General features: G+C 48.8%; 5 protein-coding genes across 6 annotated transcripts; 2 read left to right on the top strand and 3 right to left on the bottom strand.

The window, feature by feature from the left end:
• Positions 1 to 1,094: 1,094 nt before the first annotated feature.
• On the bottom strand, positions 1,095 to 2,982 carry E1B28_003400 (uncharacterized protein; the record flags this gene model as incomplete). The annotated part of the gene is made up of 9 exons (XM_043160382.1): positions 1,095 to 1,112; positions 1,176 to 1,418; positions 1,478 to 1,651; positions 1,710 to 1,778; positions 1,830 to 2,018; positions 2,073 to 2,336; positions 2,398 to 2,582; positions 2,630 to 2,689; positions 2,748 to 2,982. The coding sequence occupies 9 exons, from the start codon at positions 2,980 to 2,982 to the stop codon at positions 1,095 to 1,097; spliced, it is 1,437 nt and encodes a 478-aa protein (XP_043002338.1).
• Positions 2,983 to 4,485: 1,503 nt separating this feature from the next.
• E1B28_003399 (uncharacterized protein) lies at positions 4,486 to 7,734 on the bottom strand. Its single transcript, XM_043160381.1, has 10 exons — positions 6,289 to 7,734; positions 6,211 to 6,234; positions 5,933 to 6,153; positions 5,781 to 5,870; positions 5,552 to 5,721; positions 5,237 to 5,488; positions 4,991 to 5,176; positions 4,868 to 4,936; positions 4,624 to 4,812; positions 4,486 to 4,556 (listed from the first exon to the last, which is right to left on the bottom strand). The coding sequence occupies exons 1-10, from the start codon at positions 6,372 to 6,374 to the stop codon at positions 4,533 to 4,535; spliced, it is 1,311 nt and encodes a 436-aa protein (XP_043002337.1). The 5' UTR covers positions 6,375 to 7,734; the 3' UTR covers positions 4,486 to 4,532.
• A 55-nt stretch (positions 7,735 to 7,789) lies between these two features.
• E1B28_003398 (uncharacterized protein) lies at positions 7,790 to 8,823 on the top strand. The gene is made up of 3 exons (XM_043160380.1): positions 7,790 to 8,082; positions 8,141 to 8,357; positions 8,434 to 8,823. Exons 2-3 carry the CDS (start codon positions 8,223 to 8,225, stop codon positions 8,779 to 8,781), a joined length of 483 nt encoding a protein of 160 aa, XP_043002336.1. The 5' UTR covers positions 7,790 to 8,082; positions 8,141 to 8,222; the 3' UTR covers positions 8,782 to 8,823.
• Positions 8,824 to 10,522: 1,699 nt separating this feature from the next.
• Positions 10,523 to 13,475, top strand: E1B28_003397 (uncharacterized protein). Of its 2 annotated transcripts, none has more exons than XM_043160378.1 (7): positions 10,523 to 10,946; positions 11,004 to 12,406; positions 12,463 to 12,500; positions 12,558 to 12,574; positions 12,629 to 13,045; positions 13,123 to 13,255; positions 13,325 to 13,475. In XM_043160378.1, the coding sequence occupies exons 1-7, from the start codon at positions 10,587 to 10,589 to the stop codon at positions 13,351 to 13,353; spliced, it is 2,397 nt and encodes a 798-aa protein (XP_043002334.1). In that variant the 5' UTR covers positions 10,523 to 10,586; the 3' UTR covers positions 13,354 to 13,475. The 2 variants fall into 2 exon arrangements, with proteins under 2 accessions (XP_043002334.1, XP_043002335.1); XM_043160379.1 differs by having other exon boundaries at positions 12,629 to 13,059.
• Positions 13,476 to 13,694: 219 nt separating this feature from the next.
• On the bottom strand, positions 13,695 to 19,133 carry E1B28_003396 (uncharacterized protein). Its single transcript, XM_043160377.1, has 5 exons — positions 19,078 to 19,133; positions 18,500 to 19,028; positions 17,737 to 18,298; positions 13,898 to 17,683; positions 13,695 to 13,845 (listed from the first exon to the last, which is right to left on the bottom strand). Exons 2-4 carry the CDS (start codon positions 18,993 to 18,995, stop codon positions 13,909 to 13,911), a joined length of 4,833 nt encoding a protein of 1,610 aa, XP_043002333.1. The 5' UTR covers positions 18,996 to 19,028; positions 19,078 to 19,133; the 3' UTR covers positions 13,695 to 13,845; positions 13,898 to 13,908.
• Between the last annotated feature and the right edge of the window lie 140 nt (positions 19,134 to 19,273).

Raw genomic sequence — 19,273 nt, 5'->3', positions numbered from 1 at the left:
TTAGTCTCGCGACATATAATTGTGGGTCAAACTCAGAAAATATACTAGTACCGTCCTAAGTCTACGGAACATATGTAGGCTGTGATGACCGCTGTCAGCTTTCATTCAGGATATCAATGGATTGAATACGGAACCAGAAGTCAGGCGTCGATAAGGGGCTCAATCCTATCCACGAAATCTTCGCTCGGAGTGGATGGCATGGATAGGAGATTATCATGTCCTCGCGTAATTGAAAGGCGTCGATTATAATGTCCACCGGGTCGCTGAGGTAGTCGCATAGGATTCAAAAAGGATGTCCAGCCTGTGTGTCTAGGGAACTTTCGGCGGATCGGCCGAACTATCACGCTGTAATGATTGAACACTGCTAGGATAATGGAGTAGTGGAAAAACAGAACTAACCGTAAGTGGTATCTCGATCATCTTGAGCCACGAGTAATTTCGACTGAGTAGATTGGACTGGCGTTAAGTGGAGAACGGACTAGTGGTAATCCGTGTCTCTGACTCGCGCTGAAGCGACGGAGGAAGAGTGGGAAGTTGAAGCAGTGAGAATGAAGGTTTGCATCAGTGACGGAACGAGATTCCAACAGACAAGTCAGAGATTCAATTTGCTAGTACCGAGACAGCCCACATACCGCTTGAGGTCCTTGAGCTCTGCTGCCCTTTCCCCTGTGTTTCGTCACGTTTTGTCGTCGAACTCGATGTTGCTGGCTGATTCTGTCATTAGGTACCAACGAGGTTGGAATTTATTGTATTTCGGTGGTTAAAGGTTGAATGCGAGCCTGGGGAATAACAAGAGGTGAAATGCAGGTCAGCTTCAACTTAGTGGTCACGTCGGCAATTCCGGATAACGGGTCGGGAGAAACCGGTCCTCTTCTCTGCGAGAGCGTATACTCTTCGGACGCACACACCGACAGAGATGTGAACTATGTGTTATATGTAGATTGGATGATATTCAAGCAGGAATGAAGTTGATGAAGTAGACAGTTATCAACTCTCGAAGGAGTGGGTGGGAAATGTAACGAACGACATTGAGCTAACAGTGGATCCTACAACCGGCAAGTTCGATGGTCCACCAAAATTCTGCATTCGACTAGTTAGCTACCGCGAAAGTCCTGTGATAATCCGACGCATTAATCAGGACAAGCTCTAGGGACGAAGGATGACCATAACTATACCTCAAAAAAGAATGGATCATCGTTCTGCGAATTGAATAAAGACACCATTTCCTGGAGGCTCTTAACCATATCGGATGCCGTTGGTCGAGAAGATGGATCCGTGCTCCAGCACTGTTCCATAAGCTCCCATAGCATCGGGGCATCTACCTCTAAGGGACGCTCGGGGAGTTGGTTCTGGAACACGATAGCGTGATATAATTCATCCTCGCTCAAGTTGTGGAAAGGAGTACGTCCTGCAAAGATCTATTTGAGCGGTCAGTCACTCGTGTCCGATACGCTGAAGGGGTGGTATTGAGGGTTACCTCGTGGCATACGCAGCCATAGGCATAGATATCACTCTTCTGACTGATGGACCCTTCGACCAAGACCTCCGGTGCGCACCACGGTGTAGGTCTTATATAGCCAGCGTCGAGTATGTCGAACAGCCCAAAGTCGGTTAAACATGCCACTTCGTCGGGTGTGATTAGAACGTTATGCTAAGTCACCAGGCACGAGTTGAGAAGCAACGGCATCCCAATGACGTGAAAGACGTACACCTTTCAAATTACCGTGCGTGATACTCGATTCATGAAGATAGTCGAGGCCACTGGCGACATCCCATGCCTACAAATATATTCAAATCTTGGTCAAGACTTGGTCAATGAAAAGACTCACAAATGAAAATCGTTTCAAATCGGAATCTGTGGGATTTCGTCTCAGATACTCGACAAGGTTACCGTTCTCCATCCACGGCGTCACTAAACATATCTCTTGTGGATTGGACCCAAAGTAGAAATTTCCGATAAACGGTACAACATTGAGGTGGTCTAGCGTTCGCCACCTCATAATTTCCCGCATATTTCTCTGTAGACTTTGATAAAACTGATCCGTGGGACAGAGCCGGACGACCGGACGAACCTTGAGCTTCTCGCCCACCTGTGATGTATACCTCGGCCTCACGACTTTCAATGACACTACCTCGGCCTGCGAAGTGCCATCAATCGTTCCTTTCCACACATCTGCGAAGGAGACTCCCTTTGAACTGATTGGGCTGCTTCCAAGTTTTTGCACATTCGGATTGTAGTGAGATTGAACGCAACGACCAGAAGCTTCAGAGAGCCAAATCATCACGTGCAACATCGAGCCTTTCAGGGATGGATCGCAATCTGGAGAATAGCTTGCCTGCGGATACGGATTTTCATCAGAGACGATTATTCGGCTGAGGTAGTTAAGCTAATCGCACACGTTGCATGTCTTCCAAAGCCCATTCAGCTTTCGTTTCTCGAAGTGTAAGGAGGTGATTGGATCGTTTTTCATCTCCCACTATTGTCCTCGTCCATGCCAAAATCTCCGCATCAGTGCGAGGTCTACGTGAAGCTGGGCGGTTGAATTGATGGAACGGGTTCCTCTTGATGTTGTCCTCGGAAACTAAACAAATTAATAGAAACAATGGCCGGTAAAATCCAAGTCCTCACCATGACGGTCGAGAACCCGATTTTCTCCGAATCCTAGCGCCCTAAAAGGTTTTTCATGGACTGAAGGGATACCCTGATTAGAAAGATAAATGTGGAAGTAAACATCTCAGTCTCTCACCGTCATTCTCAGAGAGTCTGAAATTTCCCTTCCCAGTGTTGACGTTCTGGTCTCGCCCATGATTGATGAATTGGCCCTTGCCACTGTAGTTATACTGGGGACCCTCGCCGTGGTTATTGTTTTGGGTCCCGTAAACTCGATTGTCGGTATTGACTTGATCGTGGCCGATATTAGCGAAAGAGGCATTGTTGAAGTTCATACATTTTGCGTGTGAAAACAAGTTGTTAGTGGCCATGGTGGTGGACCGAGGAAGACGGGAAAGTAGTGGCTCTGGTCAGACATGAAGCGCTTAGCTTAGCTATTAGCTAGCGGCGTGAGCCGTAAGTCTATCTTCAATCAGATTTCATTGCTATAACCATGCAACTGTCTACAAGAAGCAGACTTCCGCAATGACAAGTGCATACGACTTGTAACTGGCGGTAATTATGGGCGAGAACTGCATGAGTGTGACTTGACAGATGGATGGTTGCATGGAGAACGACACGGAGTCACACCGCCTTTCAGGAGAGCCGTCATCGCAGGAAAGTTGTTGGAGCAGATTAGATGCCGTGGCACAGGACTGCTGTCGGAGGAAACCATTCAACCACTCAGCCGAATTCAGAGAAGGTGGAGACTTGGCATTGAAGGGGTATACCATCGAGGTCCTGTGAGTATGTCAGACGATGTTAACATTGGCATGAGGAGAATCACGAGTTGCACACCTTCTTCCCTGATCAACATGAACCCTCTGAGAAGTGAAGCCCTCTAATTGCGAAGTTGTGCTTTCCAAGACCGGAGGCCAAGCGTTGAGCGGGTTGCAATGGATGTCAAGCGGAAAATAGGTGAGATGAGAAATGAAACAATTGCAGCAAGCTGGCAGCACGTTCACGGTTCAGAAGACCATGAGACCATGCGTGACATGTGACAGGTCGCCGAGTTAATTGTCCAGAGAAAGGATTTGAATTCCTAATAATAATAATAATTAGCCTAGTAATGACACTTCAATACAACCGTGACGCCCGACACGACTTCTAAGTTCCCTCTGATGATGATACTGGACAAGAGCCTGTGCCGGTGCCATTATGAATGAATGGGAGCTATAGATGTTGTTCTGATTTCACTAAATTATCTTCGAACTCAACAGTGGGCAATCGGTGGGTATCCCTTCCTCGATCGTTCCATCGCCAGCGCGCCGCTCCTCTTCATCCAATTACTCATGATTGAAAATGTTGCGGAACCAGGGCATAGGGTTTAGCCAGATGAAATAGGCGCAGCCTTCTGCAGAGGGACACGTGTTGAACCTTGAACACCCCAGCAGACAATGAGATGTATGGATCGATATCTAGGCAGAGAAGTTGGAAGAACTAGCGACCCGATACAGAGTACTTATTGCCGAGAGGATAGATTGTCCCCTCATTGAGATTGGGCTGACGTACGTTGTCGATGTTCGAAGGATTTTAGTGCCGCGTGCTCAAGCTGTTGACTGGAAGAATAGTATAATTCGAGTCTCGTATTCAACGATAAAGCAAATTTCATGGCCAGCTACATAAATCGATTCGAAACGTAACGATACATACTTACCTCAAAAGTATGGGTCACCAAGGTTCGGACTGTCACTGTTATTTGGTTGAAGTGACGACGCCATTTCCTCGATGGTCTTCATTACACTGGATGCAGCCGGTCGAGAAGATGGATCCGTGCTCCAACACTGTTCCATAAGCTCCCATGGCATTAAGCCATCTACCTTTAGGGGACGCTCCGGGTGTTGGCTTTGATGTACAATAGCTCGATATAATTCATCCTCGCTCAAGTTGTGGAAAGGAGTACGTTCTGCGAAGATCTATGTTAGCGGTCAGTCACTCGTGTCCAGACACGCTGAAGGGGTCTTGACAGTCACCTCATGGCATACACAACCATAGGCATAGATATCACTCTTCTGAGTGATGGACCCTTCGACCAAGACCTCCGGTGCGCACCACGGTGTAGGTCTTATATAGCCAGACATGCCGCCAGCGTTAAGTATTTGGACCAACCCGAAGTCGGTGATACACGCCACTTCCCCGTCGGATGTGATTAGAACGTTAGTCTAAGCCATCAGAAGATCATAAGAAAGCGGTTTCCCAAATGTGCACGAGACTTACGCCTTTCAGATTGCCATGTGTGATGTCCAGCCCATGCAGATATTCGAGGCCAGCGGCAATGTCCCATGCCTGCAATCAGGGTTGATCAAGCTCGACTGAGATTCAGTAAGACCAAGAACCTACGAATGAAAAACGTTTCCACAGTTCGGGGCGGTTGATTTGTAGATAATCGACAAGGTTGCCACTCTCCATCCACGGGGACACTAGACATATCTCCCGTGTGCTTGTCCCAAGATAGAAACAACCAATGAATGGTAGAACATTCCGATGATCGAGCTTTCGCCACTTGGTGATTTCTCGCATGTTTGCCTGTTGAAGTTGGTAGCACAGTCAATCAGAATGAGGTGAATCTGGAGGACAAGTACAAACCTTGAGTTTCTCGCCCAGCCCCGGCGTATGTCTTGGCCTCACGACCTTGAGGGCCACTATCTCTGAACTCCCGCCAATCCTTCCCCTCCACATGTCTGCGAAGATACCCTGTGAGGCGGGGCCATTCTCAACCTTTTCTACATTCGGGTTGTAATGACACTGCACACAGCGGCCAGAGGCTTCAGACAGCCAGAGAATCACATCCAATATTGAGCTTTTCATCGACGAGTTGCACTCGGGAGAATAGCTTGCCTGCATATACGAATTTTCATCAGAGACGATTGTTAAGTCGAAGTAGAGAGGCAGACCGCGCACGCGTTGCATGTCCTCCAGGGCCCATTCAGCCTTGGTTTCCCGAAGTCCAAGGAGTCGATTGAGTCGGTTTTCATCACCGATTATTGTATTCATCCACTCCAGAATCTCCCTATCAGTGAGAGTTTTGCGCGGGGCCGTTGGGCGATGGAACGGATTTCTCCTACCGCCATCTTTGATAGGAAAACAACAATCAATCTAAGAAATACAGGAGAGAAGTCCAGATTCTCACCACGATGATTGAGGACCTGGTTCTGGCCGAATGTTCTGGCGGTGGTTTGACTATCTTCAAGCTCAAGCTCATTCTGGACTGGACGGGCAACTTCCAGGGGGAAGCTTAATTAGAGAGTCAATGAAGAGACAAACGCTTCAATCATAGCTCACCATCATCATTGATGCTGAAACTTCCCGGACCAGCGTTGACATTCTGATTTCGCCCATGATTGATGAACTGACCTTCGCCACTGTAGTTGTGCTGGGCCCCACCGCCAGTGTTATTGTTTTGCGTCCCGTAAACACGAGTCTTGTCGTGGGTTCCACCCCGGCCAACGCTAGGGGAAGGACCTTCGCCAGACCCCCTCCCTCTCGCGTTTGGTGAGATAAGTCTTTTGGAAGACATGGTAAGTGTAAGTGACCGGAAATAAGACAACCTGGCAGGTTACAATTTATATCTAAACATCCGGCGCCTAGGGATAAACTTCTGTCAACTCCGTGATCATGGGGATGGAACGGGGACGTACGAGGTTGCATCTAGCGCAGGATCCTGATGGCACGACCCTGTGACGCACATGACTTTCCACCAAACCATCCCGACCAATAGGTACATACCCAACCAGAGCGCTTTTTGTTTTGATTCCGAACAATCTTTTAGGCTTCTTCGCCCAAAAACAGATCTGTCGATGTATTCAGATGTTACCTCCCAACACAGAATCCACCATTCAGCGGGAACGAAGGGGACCCGGTTTCAGGTCTACGGAAGAAGACATCGCAGGTGAGTAGATGATATCTGCATTGAACAATAGGCGTGGTGTGTTGCTGGCTTGGAGGTGGTTTCAGAGGGTTTCTTTGTGATCATACGGCCAGTCGTCATGTAAAAGTTTCATGCGAAAGAGGAAGGAAAAAATAAAGTCGATGGCCTAGAGGAGGTCGAAGGTCTGAGGGAGATATCGAGATCAAGGTTATTGATGTCCGTGCACGGTCCCAGCTAAGAGGTCGAAGGTCGAGTATTGATCAACCGCCGGCGTGTAAAAGCTTAACTGACGTGAGAGTATCTGTTGGGAGATGATTTTTGTATGCAGTTTTCGGGAATGACAGCGTGTCGACTGTTGTTAGGAGATCGAGCTCGATTTAGTTGATATTTAGGAGCAGCTTTGAAGCCTTGTGTGGTACGCTTGGGGACCGGAATTGGAGCTGGGGACAGCGTTACCGGAATGTAGACAAGCGAGGCGCAAGCAGAGTGCGTAGAAAAAAACTTGCGCCTCCCTGAAACACTTGAAAGCTCAGTTCAGTTCAGAGTGTGTTGATAGGGAGTCTGCTTCCATGAACGGAGATCGGTACCGCCCCCCGCAACAATCAGAGATTAGCCCCACTTTCGGTGACGAGTTCTGGATTTAGAGCATATAGGATACGCGTTTATCCCGAATGAAGAAACATGAACATAGCATCAGCCTGTAGTAGGACAAATTAACGCTCCCGATAGCATAGGAGTTTACGCACTATAAGTTCCGCTCTAGACATGGAAACAAGTTTTGAGTCTAAGCCTCCCATACGGTCGTCGATGAGCTGGAGTATATCAGCTGCCGTAGTGAATTTGAATATGCAGTGCTGCCACTCATTAGTGGTCTGTACGGCTTGAGAACAGAAACTGGCACTGGGACAGCGCAACGCAGGTGTTTTACATCGAGATTTGCGCCAACATTTTGATAGATTTCAGCATAGATTCAACGTCATCTCCAAATTTTTGCATGTATTAGTTCCACTCACGTCGGTGCCATTCCACAAAAAATTTCCAAGGCACCGCCTCATGAATAACGTATTGCTCTGCTGGTTGCTCGCGTGCCAACAGAACTTGTGGAAAAGATCGAGCCTGAACTCACCACTCACCACGTGCTATGCTATAGCGCACCCAGTGTAGTTGAAAAAGCGGAGATTGTGCTGGTGGATGGACGCCTTGAATGTTTTGTGGTCGGAGGGCGGGGGTTACTCTGGGCCGCTTTTGCTCAACCGGCAAATGCTGGGCTTGTCTCCCTTTTTCAGTCACCACTACACCCGATGGTCATAATATCGACTTGCAACTGCGCCATGCACTCCGAGTCCAGGTGGAAAGGATTGAGCCATCTATCGCTTTACCTTATCCCAAGCCCGAACATCCGATTATAGCGAGCTGTTGATTGAAGCCGAAGCAGTTCCCGACGACTTATTAGGACTTATTACACATTGCCAGACCAAAAAACATTGGAAAAAACCACGCGAATATCGTTAAAATCTCTAGTGGCCAAAGATGGCAATATTGGGCACCCCCTGGAAATGAAAAGGTCAGTATTCCTTCTCACGAATTGGCTTTTGGGCGCTGACTGTTTTTTCTCGTATAAGTATCTGTATGTTGGTTACCTGGAGTGTGAGTGTTTGAGCATTCCGTCAATCCCGATTCTCCAAGTCTATTAACCCCACGCTGATGCCTCACGACACTCGATTAACTCCCCAAGTTCAACATAACTACAGTGCAAAAGGCCAGAACGTCAACCACGGCGAGGACCAAAATATCAATAGCGGATCAGGGCAATTTTACACCTGTCCTCAGCCTCTGAAGGTGAGTCCAGTCGCGATCAACTGTGTTCAAAAATCAATCACTGATGTCTGACGACACTCAACCAACCTCCACTCAGTCCACACGGTCTACAGCCGACCACTCCACCAACGAGAATGCTAATGCGTCACGAAATGGCACGGGAGTGCAGCATAACTACAGTGCAGAAGGCCAGAACATCAACCATGGCGAGGACCAAAATGTCAATAGCGGATCTGGAAGATTTTACACCAATTTTCAGCCCCCACTGGTGAGTTCTCGCAATGAAATGTTTAATAAATTGATCATCCCATCATGGCCAGACTCGAGTGAAGGGCAAAGATTAGCCTCGTTAACGGCGGTTGACTGGACCGAGTGTTCATACCATGGCTTTAGGCTTACTTTCGCGTCGTTGATTACCTTGTACTTATTATCAACTTTAGTTTGAGTTCGTCCGACATGTAATCAAGTGAGTTTGAATCAAATGTTCTCTCAATACGCTTCTGCTCTCCTATTACACCGGCGACGCGAAAGGCAAGCTCGACGCTTGTACTTCCTCTCATGTGACAGTGTCAGTGAAAGAACCAGATGTCAAGCACCTTTACAATTCAACGCCCTCAGCGGTCTTACCACGACCTCGTTCTCATCCCCATGATCACAAACATGACAGAACTCTATCTCCCCATATGTTTCGGTGAAATTGCCACTCCAATATCATGCCCTCAAGCTCCGGCCAACGGATTCTTTCCGATGCGAGAGGGCCCAAGGAATGAACATCAAACATACTTCTTTTTTCCAACATAGGCCGCAATATCCATGCAAAACTGCAATACCGGCAGTAGTCCTCAAGGCAATCATAGTGGTATCTTCCTACCTATGTCTGGGTAAGGCGCGATGGTGTCATACCTTCCGCTTCCTGTCGTCCATTCCGAAAGTAACAGCGGTAAATGTTTGACTTCCACTGCCTGTAATCTTTACAAATGGAACCTTTGTTTTTGGATCCTCACTCTGCTTCTGCCGACCGCGATGCCTCAAGGAAATCTCTTCCCGTCTAAGAGTACTTTCCCCTTCCCTATCTCCTCTCTCCTCAAGAGCATGATTTCCTCTTTCCTGAAATAGACGAGCAGACCAAAAGGTGAAGAAGATACGGGATCACCTTAGTAACTTATAAGTATATCATAGGTTATTAATGATCTGGTCGCCACCTGAGCGGGGCCCTCTGGCGTTTGTTTCCTATATTGTTGGACTTTCAACGTCAAAACGGCATCGCTGTATTCTGTCACGGTGCTATGAGTATCAAATCAGATTGTGTCGTCAATGAACAAAATTGCGACCTCCCAAGACCTGCCCTTAAGCTATCCCGATTCATATTTCGGCCCGGTCGGCGACGCTTTGTCTACCGCCACGATCTTCCGTCGTCCGAACACAGCGAACACCTTTGATTATTATACGACGCACTAAAGGGGTGTTCCGACCTGTTGGAATTTACGCACATAGCTCCCAATGAAGCCCTTACGAAGCACTATAGGTGAGAGCCGACTTGCTAGAGTTAATAACATGCTTCACCGGGACAATCTAATAGTCTTCTGTCTAAGCATTTCCGGGTCCGCACCAGTTGAGCTGAAGATAATATTCGGCGCCGCTACCGAACTGTAGTATCTCCTTGGAAGTTATACATTGAGATCCGTTTAGGGCCACGAAGGCGAAGGCATTGCGCTAGTGGCCCACTGTAGGGCTCGAGAAAATCGAGGAGAGGACGGTGAAACGCAGGCAGGCGACTCACGAGTCACGACTGCTTTGAATACAATAAGGTCTTCAGATAGGCTTGGCCCTTCAAGGCGAGGAGAAGAGAATAACTGGTCGTCTCACGGGTTTTGCATGATAGAACTTTACGCCTGTCGAGGTACTTAGTATCGGAAAGTCCACTGAGTCCATGAAGAACGCGATTATTTAATGTACAGTACTTATCTATATCATTGACAGTACTGCATCCCTCTGACGTTCTATCTATCCAACCATACAAATAGTTGGTCTCCACCAAATGGCTTTAGTACTTATATTGTCGCCGAAAGCTGCAATAATACCGAGTTCATTTTTAGCCATAACCCGGTAAATCGACGATGATGGAGTCAATTATCTTAATGTAGAACGTGAGAGCTGGAAGTCAGGCCGAGTAGATACGTATGCAGTAGTCGTTGACGCAATCGTTGGTTTCTCCTGTTCTACTTGAAAATCGAAACCAGCTTACCTGTGATGGTTATGCCGCCCCGCCGTTCAACTTATCCCACAATGTTGTCCATAACTTCTCTTCCCGTCGAGCTCCTCGAGTACATCCTCGTAACCTGTGGTTGCCTCGGCGAACCATCATCTATCGCAAATCTCTCCCGTACATGCCGTTTCTTCAGAGACACCGTCTATCACACCTCGGATAGTCATTTGTGGAGGGAGATTTACTTGTCGACGTTCGATGACCCACGGCCGGTGCTCAGGACCATTAGACAACTCGAGGATTCAGATGATGATATTACCTTTGACTGGAAGAAAGCGTACCAGGATCGGATTCACGCTAGGAGGTTGTTCAGGAGAAAGGGAAAGATGAATTTGGGTTTGGAGGTACGCTTCCTGTTAAGTTTTATCATTGAACGGACACCTTAATTTATAACTACTCAGCCTGTATATTTGAAGCAAAGTATCGACGCTCTGTTGTCGGACATTGCAACAGCTTCATTACATCCATCTACTTTCGGAGAATTCAGCATCGACCCACCAGCGGTAATCGCCAAACGACGGAATACGTGCATACCCTCTCACCTCAAAACCGATTCTGACTCGTCCAACATCTCGTGGGTGTCCAACTTGGTCGTAGATGGATTCCCTGAAGCCCTTGTTCACCGCCTAATCGGGCGTTCTCCTACCGAGAAGGACTCCAATTCCTACATTCCGTTATACGAGAAGATAATCCTAGATGAGAATTGGGAGTATACCGAGGCAGGGAGGACTTTTTATCGTCTACTTCTCCAGACAGGTTTTCAACCCATGGTGACCTCAGCCGATAACGCCGAAGACCCTGGTTCTCCGTACAACCTCCGGAGTTCTTCAAAGAAGAAAGTGCGCGAAGAACCTCTCTCAGAAACAGCTCAACGTTCGTTTGCGCGTACCATCGCGCGAAATAGGGTTTATAATCTACGGTACCTTTCTGAACGCAAATGCTGGGGTCCATACCTTTCTCTAACAACGCCTCGACAACGGGCTAATACAGCGTCATATCAAAATGACTCCGATCCAGGAAGTCCTAACGAAAACAATATACCCGAAACGGGTGACATCTCACTCCCATTCATCCATGCCGTCCTTAGCGACTTCAACATCGTACTCGAGAATCACTCACTCTTCGAAGAGATGTTGGATCCGGTCGAAGGGGATGACGGTGATTTTGTCCCATCTCAGAATGGGGCAGAGGACGATTCTGGGGAAGAATCCGATTCGGAGTTTGTTGTCAAAACCCAGGAACACGAGGCCGAACATAGCGATGGAGATTTCGACAGTAATGAGGAGGAGGAGGAAGAGGAAGAGGAAGGGATGTCTTCTCCTATCCTGGCAACATTCCATGTCGATCCTGGAGAACCAAATGGATCAACGGCGACTCCACTTCCTGTTCCCGTTTTTCCTTCACAACCGCATCTCTTGAAACCAGACTATGTTTTTCTTTCGGCTGCACGGATGGTCGTTGAGGAGAACTTGAGGGATAGGTATGGCCACAAGGTTGACTCCCAAGAGGGACTTTGGCCCTGGTTTACGAGTATAGAAGCTCTAGATTCTACTCGGGTGATTTTGGAACGAGCTCGAAGTTTGGACGGGTTGAGGATGGGAGGTGCACCTGGGTTTTGGACTGGCGATGGGGTTGCTAGTGAGAGGGGTTGGTTTAGGAAAGAGTTCAAAGATGAGGAGGATGGGACTAGGCCTAAGGCAAAGGCAAAGGCAAAGGCAAAGTCCGAGTCGGCAACGACAACTACGGTGGATGGTGATGAGGAATGTGAAGGTTGGGATTGGGCTGGGGCGCAAGGCAAATGGATGTATGTGCCTTGTCATGCTTTCCTTCCAAGAGCCATGATGTTAATGTCGTTTGCAGGCGAGCAGTCGCATGGATGGATTATCGAGACCTTTTATGTGAGTTCGCCTTTTCGTCGTCGGATTCTGACACTAACGGAGTATCATAACTCTAAGTCCATAACGTTCGTGCCGTAAGTTTTCCGCACCATGATGACACCCCTACTGATACCTAAATCTACAACCAGCTTCGAACGCCTAACCCTCTTACTACTGGATCTAGATCGAACGAGTCAGATATACGAGAAACAATACGTGTATTCCCTATGAATATCAAAGTAACCGGATATTCTCGAGTACCACCACCGAGATCCCTTTCGGAACCTGGGCCCTCGACTCCGACTTCAACTCCAGTTTCAGCTTCGCGCACATCTTCTCGATCTTCGAAAGACCCGAAAGGAAAAGGAAAGGCAAGAGAGGAAGATTTAGTCGATGATTCGTCGGATGTACCGTCCTCGAACGATCACTACGATCCGTTGGTCTATACACTCCCTATCATACACATCTTTGGTGAATATCGTGGTTCTGATGTGGACGAGAACGCTCGTCGAGTGTGTAGAGGAACGGTTAGGATGATTGGGGATAGAGCGGTTAGGTGGACTTTGGTTAGTCTCAAGCAGTTGGTTCTTTTTTTGGAGACCCGATGCCCAGCATTCAATTTCGATTGAAATATTTTTGCCAGATAACGAGTGACGTCTCAACACCAGATCAAGATGAATGGGTAATGGAAGGAGTACAGGTGGGAGGGATCGGATCTATGTTGGGCGTCGTTGGGATGTGGACAGGAGCGGGGCATGAGAGAGGAGATCCTATTGGTTCGTCTGCTCATTGCTTGAGCTGGAATAATTTAGCACTGTCTTGACCACTCTTTGTTCTCTTGACAGGGCCGAGCTGGGCGTGGAAAATGGAATGAGAACATTGTATAAAACTTACTTACGTTTGTGCGGGATCTGTAATATTATCTGTGCCGATACTCGCAGATATTTTTATGCCCACACCTCTGAACGTGCGGTCTTAACCCGGCGGCTTTGAATGTTGATAATGTTGATATTGGGTAAACAGACGCTCAGTTCATCGACAGGGATTATTCGATTGTGTACGTAGGTAAAACTGGTAAGTAATGTCAGAAAAATGGTACATGCATAAAGAGTGAATTGTCCAAAGCAGGTTGTTAGCAAGGTAAGATATATAGATGAAAAGTACGCCGGTATCCAATTGGCGAAAGAGTGTAGAGCAATGGTCAGGGAGAGCACGGGGTGGTATTGAATAACACTGTATGGCGTGTTGTGTGATTGTAATCTCACATTACGAGTTGGAAATGAACAGATAGAAGCGCTGCGTAAATGAGACAGATAACACCAGTAGACTGACATGAATAGGGTATCAAAGGGAATGAGCCAGCAGTCTAAGAAGATCTGTGTCAATACGAGAAAACAGGCGAAACCTTTGAACCTCACAGTGAACGAAGTCATGCTTCTTGGACATCTTTTACAGGCTCTTGGGTATGAGTGGGTGCGGAACCAACTTCTTCTTTGTCGCTTCCGTTTCCTTGATTCGGACGAGCAACGTCTGATGCAAGTTGTTGGGCAGCAGGTTCGCTTGAGCTCAACGCAATCTCGGGTCCAGGTGTATCACCAGACAAGACCACACTCGCCGGTGCGGGTGGAAGGGCATCGTCAACAACTGGCGTGGCATCGGCGTAGGCGTGTGTCGCAAGGGGCTTTGTGGGAGGAGAGTCTGGGATGAATGTAGGCTCAACTGGGGGTATTGCTTCCGCCTCGACAACCGGTACAGGAGGAAGTGATACAGCGTTCTCTGCCGCTGCCGAATTGTCATGTATTAAGTCGGTATGAACGAGAGCATCCTCTGGCTTCTTCTCTAGCGTTTCGTCCAGCACTTCCACTTCCTTCTCCTGTTGCGATGTTTGAGCCGCCTCGCTTTCTACGTGTTCGTATGTTTCATCAGTAATATTTCGGGTCTTTTCAACGGCTTCAGTACCAACTTGCACCTTGTCATCTTCGACAGGAGGTATCTCGTCCGTCAACTGAGTGGCCTGAGACTCGTACTCCGCCAGAACTGGAGCTCCTTTCACGCCTTCCTCGTCATCACCTATTCCAAGTACCTGGGGCAAAACATCCGCTGCGGTAAGTGGCGATTCAGGCTCAATTTTCTTCCCGTTGTTTGGTTCTTCGACTGTGGCTGGTTTCTCGCCTGCACCACCCTCGACAGGATCCGTAACTGTCAACGGTGCTTCCGTATGCCCGTTGGAAGTGATCCCGTCCAGTTCCTTCTTGGCCGGTTCTATGGTCTCGTTGGTCGTCATAACTTCCCCGCTGTCCTCCAAAGAATGTTCGGATGTAACTTGTTTTGCTTCTTCATCGCCTGCTGCAGCAACGTCTTCAACTGCTCCTGCTTCAACCGTCTCAGTATGAGATTGGGGCACACTCCCAACTTTGGTGTCTTCTGGGGGTACGGCTGACGCGTCGTCATCCTTGATGTCCGTGATAGCTGCACTCGATATGGGCTCGACGTCAGTTCCAATTGGCTGTGGATCATGCTGAACGGTTTCGTCTTGTGTCTCCAATGACTGCATTACTGGAACATCTGATGAGAGAACCTGAGGCTCGGAAGAAACGGCTGTATCTTGTTCCGTCTGCTCGTCGATAATGGCGGGTTTAGATTCCTCTAAACCCTCTTGAGTGACCGGCCCCGGCACATTCGAATCGTCGGCCGGTCTGTGAACAGGTTCACTCTCAACTTCCACTTTCTCTTCTGAGATGGCAACAGGGTGGGATTGCAGCTCCTCATCGACGAAAATGGATTTGGGTTCCTGGGCTTCAGCCGTTGTCTCTTCAACCACTTCACGAGGAGAAACCTCTGCGGGGGGCTCGACTACCGCCTTTACATGTGCCTCCTCAACGTGGTCGACCTCTGAAGCAACTTCTTCCGCCTCTGTCGCTTCAGGTTGACTTAGAGGTTCTGAAATCTCCACCACGTCGGATGTCTGCGCAAGTAGAGTCGCGGGCGCCTCTTTCTCGTCGTGCATGGGTGTCTTCCCGTTGGTATGCTCAAAAGTTTCATTGGCTTCCTCAGGTGCACCCTTCTCTACGGGTGGAGCTGCTTCGACCGCGGTCTCAACGTCTTTGCCTGCAGGCGTTTCAACAGGCGGTGAAACCTCTTCTACAGTGCCTACATGTTCGGAAACCACAGCTGCAGTCTCTACAGGTACTTCATCAGCTACAGTCATCTCGACAGGAGAGACTTCTTCAGGCTGAATTGAGGGAACAACAGCTTCGGTGACCTCTTCAGGTGCAGCAGTCCCCGAGGGCGGTATAACGCCTTGGGTAGCCTGAATTGGTTCTGAGGAAAGGTCAACAGACGTTGGGGGCGCAACTTTGGCTACATTCAATCCTGGGGGGGAAGCAACTTCGGCTTCGTTCTCGACCGCAAGAGCCACGGGCGCGGAAACCCCCGCCCCATTTACAGTTTTGAATTCTCCTGCGGTCGGTACGTCTGCAAGTCCTGTGGTAGTAGCGGCATCGTCGGGCACCTTGACCTGTGCGTCGGAAACAACATGCGATTCGGTTTCTTTCTTCTCGTCCTCTGTGATGGAACCGGGAACGACTCCTGCCGCTGCTGCAGTTATGTCAGCGGTTGAATCTGACTCTGAAACGGCCACCTTCTCCTCAATCTTGCTCTCATCGCCCTCGTCGTTGACTTTCATTTCCTTGGGTGCTTCTATCACTTTCTCCTCTGCTGGCTCGACTTCCGACCTCTCGTTCTTACCCTCATCAACAGCACCCGACGTGGCGCCCGTAGCAACTCCGGCCGCAACGATGCCAGTGGCGAGCGCGCCCGCTCCAGCCGAAGCACCAGCATTGCTAACCTTCCCCCTCTCCTCCTTCAGAGCCGGTATCTCCTGACGTTTTCGTTCTTGAACAACGTTATCATTCACAGGGCCTTCATCCTCCTCCTTCAGAATCTCACCCATTTCTCCAACCTTGGGCGACGAAGATACACCCTTCTTCTTCGACTTTCCCTTGTCGTCATCGTGGTCCCTATCCTTGTCAGACGACGACCAAAACGTGAACCTCTTCTTCGCTGAGGATCCGAACGACTTCATCGACGGTCTCGGGGACGTCGGGCGTGACGATTCCACAGTGGGGGAAACGGTCTCTGCTGCGGACGAGGGGACTGGTTCAGGAGGAGGAGTAGGTTTCACGAGTTTCTGCTCAACGACCATCCATTCCAGAGGTTTGGGACCTTTACCGGCAACTTCAACCTCTATACCAGGGAGAGGTACCAATCGGCATATAGCGAACCGAGGCCAACTCTCAGAAATAGGATCCAAAACCGCGTCTGCCCAGAAATCGATGAAGGCTTCGTCCAGCTTGACGAGAGACACTTGAGTGGTACGTGAAACGACCGTGGATTCGTTGTCGTTTGGCTGGTCTTTCTGCTCTCCTTTAGTTGTGGGGGAATTTGGGATAGTGATCGGAGGCAGAGCATCCAATGACTTTCGTCCTTTTCCGACGACGCCTCTCCGTTCAGATGATTTCCTACTGGGTGACTTCCTTCCTGGTGGAGTTCCTGAGGGAGGTTTGGTGACTTCAAGATCCTTGTCCAACAGAGTCTCAGCCAGAGGTGCTCCTAGAACTCCGGAATCAAGGAATCCACTAGTCGAGAATTGTGACCAATCCAACCCGATTTGATTGTCGCCGCTACTCTGCGCCGTGGGGGAGCTGGTTGCTTCAAAAGCACTTTGCTGGCGCCGACTTGAGGAAGGTGCAGGTGGTCCGTGCTGTTCCCTTCCATCTAGAGACAAAGACCTTCTCCGAGTGCCACCATTCGGAATATCCAGCTTAAGGGCGGGACCGGTGGTGATAATGGGATCAGCGAGAGAGAAAAGTTGGATAGTCTCATCGGAAAGGATCTTGTAGATGTCAATTTCCCCATCGGCGGAAACAACTTGCCTAAGCTTCTCCCATAGTACCTTGGTTTCTCCGTTGGCCCCAATGAGCTCGGCCTTGAGTGCTGTTTGAAGAAGGTATATCAAAGACTTTGTTGGTTTGAAATCTGAATGCGGTAGCTCTGATTCAACACGGACGTATAACGCATCGTACCGAAGAGTTGAGAACCGAGAACGGGCAAGAAGTCCTTCAGAGCTTGGCGCAGATGAATAGGGGTATTGTCGAGTAAGTTCCGTCAGTCGCTTGGGTACGGGATTAACGGCAGCCTCATCCCTACGATCAAAAAGCGTAAACAGCGATGTTCTTTCAGAATGATAAACACAAACCTGATTTGGCACAAAAACAAGTGCTCCAACATCCGACCATTCCTTTCCCAGCGAGTATAAAACGTCTGCCAGTCATCACCCGCTTCCGACCGCTGAGATGTAAACAGACACAAACCCAGTAACATGCTGAGTTTGCTTCCACTGATGCTATTCGCTTCAGCATGAGCGGCAAGCGAAGAGACCAGCGCTAACGTAGCATTTAGGAGGTCAAGATGGTGCTTCGAAACCAGGGGCACGAGTTTTTCGGTGAAAGCACGGGGAGGATAGGATGCGTTCCTTTCAGCATCGAAGAATGTTTGATACCAGTGCTTGTCTATCCCGAACGACGACCCCTCGAGTTGAAGATGGCGGACAGCCCACCGCAAAACAGCAGCTACGTCATGCGGGCGAGTTGAAACGATTTGTGAATCGAAGGAGGAAGATGAAGGGGAAGTATCGGTAGAGAGTGTGTTTGGTGGGCCGTTGGTTGCCAAAGATTGTATGAAGAGCGAGATGATTCTCCGCTGTGTTTCCCGTGAAGCTGAATACCAATGAGGGTGCATTATTCCAAGTGTCTCTAGACCTACAAAAAAAGTCGGTGTTAGTAAACGACATTATTGAGACTTAGGTATATGTCAACCACGCCTCAGCTCAAAACAAACACCCTGAAAGCACGCTCATTGCACTTTGTAGGGCACCATATAATCCGGCCAACGTTCTGTTACGTCTGCCCCACCCTCGACACCAAAACCCCTTTAAAGTCGTTTTGGAGAAAAAAACACACCTCTGGCCATTATCTCCTGCGAGCATACGCGAACTAAAGTCAATGTTTCCTGAGGAGATAACTGTCGCCTTCCAATCACTGCATCTGAGAGAACTCCTTCCGGATCTGCATCTCCTTCAAACACAACTCCTAGCGGTCGTATTCTGGAATCACCCTTCGGACCAGGAAGATTCAATGGAAGGTAGTAGTCCCGATTCCGCGTAGAGGAGTCCGACGAAGCAGAGGGCTCTGCTGATTTGCTCCGAAGAAGTGAAAAAGGCTCCTTCGATGGTCTTCCCCCTTTATCTTTCTCCCTCTTTCCTTCCTTCTCCTGCTCATGACCACTCCCTGCCAGCTCACCGGAAAAGCTGTCGCCAACGGGGGAGAGATTTGGAGAAACTCGTTCAAATTTTCCTTCAAGCAAAGAAGGGTCTGAAACTCGTCTAGAAGCATCTGGTTGGTCCTTGTCTTGCTTCTTACGTGGGCGGAACCAGACTTTGGAGAGAAATGGAGGCATCGCGTGGCCCTTTTGAGGTAATTAATTAGCGGTCTATGAAAGATTAGTGTGTGTTTGTGAAGCAATAATTGGTCTAGTTCACCTTCAGCGTCGATGTCGGATGTAAGTGATCTCACCACGTGGTACTATGGATCGTGGAAATAATATGGAACGATCCGGCGAATATTTTGGGCTCAGGAAGCACCCTCAAACTGGCCAATGACTTCCACCAAACTGCTCCAATAGTGCGGATGCGGGTTGGGTTCTGTCAATACTTACCAGGGTCAGTAGTCTTGAGG

Source organism: Marasmius oreades, chromosome 11 (assembly GCF_018924745.1).
Source record: "Marasmius oreades isolate 03SP1 chromosome 11, whole genome shotgun sequence".
NCBI classification, from domain to species: domain Eukaryota; kingdom Fungi; phylum Basidiomycota; class Agaricomycetes; order Agaricales; family Marasmiaceae; genus Marasmius; species Marasmius oreades.
This window is presented reverse-complemented; position numbering and strand designations above follow the sequence as displayed.

Bases quoted from the DNA above. Each gene is read 5' to 3' on its own strand.
- E1B28_003398 (XM_043160380.1), top strand. From the start codon at position 8,223: ATGCCTCACGACACTCGATTAACTCCCCAAGTTCAACATAACTACAGT. The intron at 8,358-8,433 runs GTGAGTCCAGTC...ACCTCCACTCAG, and splicing joins CCTGTCCTCAGCCTCTGAAG to TCCACACGGTCTACAGCCGA.
- E1B28_003396 (XM_043160377.1), bottom strand. From the start codon at position 18,995: ATGCCTCCATTTCTCTCCAAAGTCTGGTTCCGCCCACGTAAGAAGCAA. The intron at 18,299-18,499 runs GTGTGTTTTTTT...CTTTTTTTGTAG, and splicing joins GCAGGAGATAATGGCCAGAG to GTCTAGAGACACTTGGAATA. The intron at 17,684-17,736 runs GTTTGTGTTTAT...TTTTGATCGTAG, and splicing joins TTGTTTTTGTGCCAAATCAG to GGATGAGGCTGCCGTTAATC.
- E1B28_003397 (XM_043160378.1), top strand. From the start codon at position 10,587: ATGGTTATGCCGCCCCGCCGTTCAACTTATCCCACAATGTTGTCCATA. The intron at 10,947-11,003 runs GTACGCTTCCTG...ATAACTACTCAG, and splicing joins AGATGAATTTGGGTTTGGAG to CCTGTATATTTGAAGCAAAG. The intron at 13,256-13,324 runs GTTCGTCTGCTC...TTCTCTTGACAG, and splicing joins TGAGAGAGGAGATCCTATTG to GGCCGAGCTGGGCGTGGAAA.
- E1B28_003399 (XM_043160381.1), bottom strand. From the start codon at position 6,374: ATGTACCTATTGGTCGGGATGGTTTGGTGGAAAGTCATGTGCGTCACA. The intron at 5,871-5,932 runs GTGAGCTATGAT...TCCCCCTGGAAG, and splicing joins TTTCAGCATCAATGATGATG to TTGCCCGTCCAGTCCAGAAT. The intron at 4,813-4,867 runs GTAAGTCTCGTG...CTGATGGCTTAG, and splicing joins CACATGGCAATCTGAAAGGC to ACTAACGTTCTAATCACATC.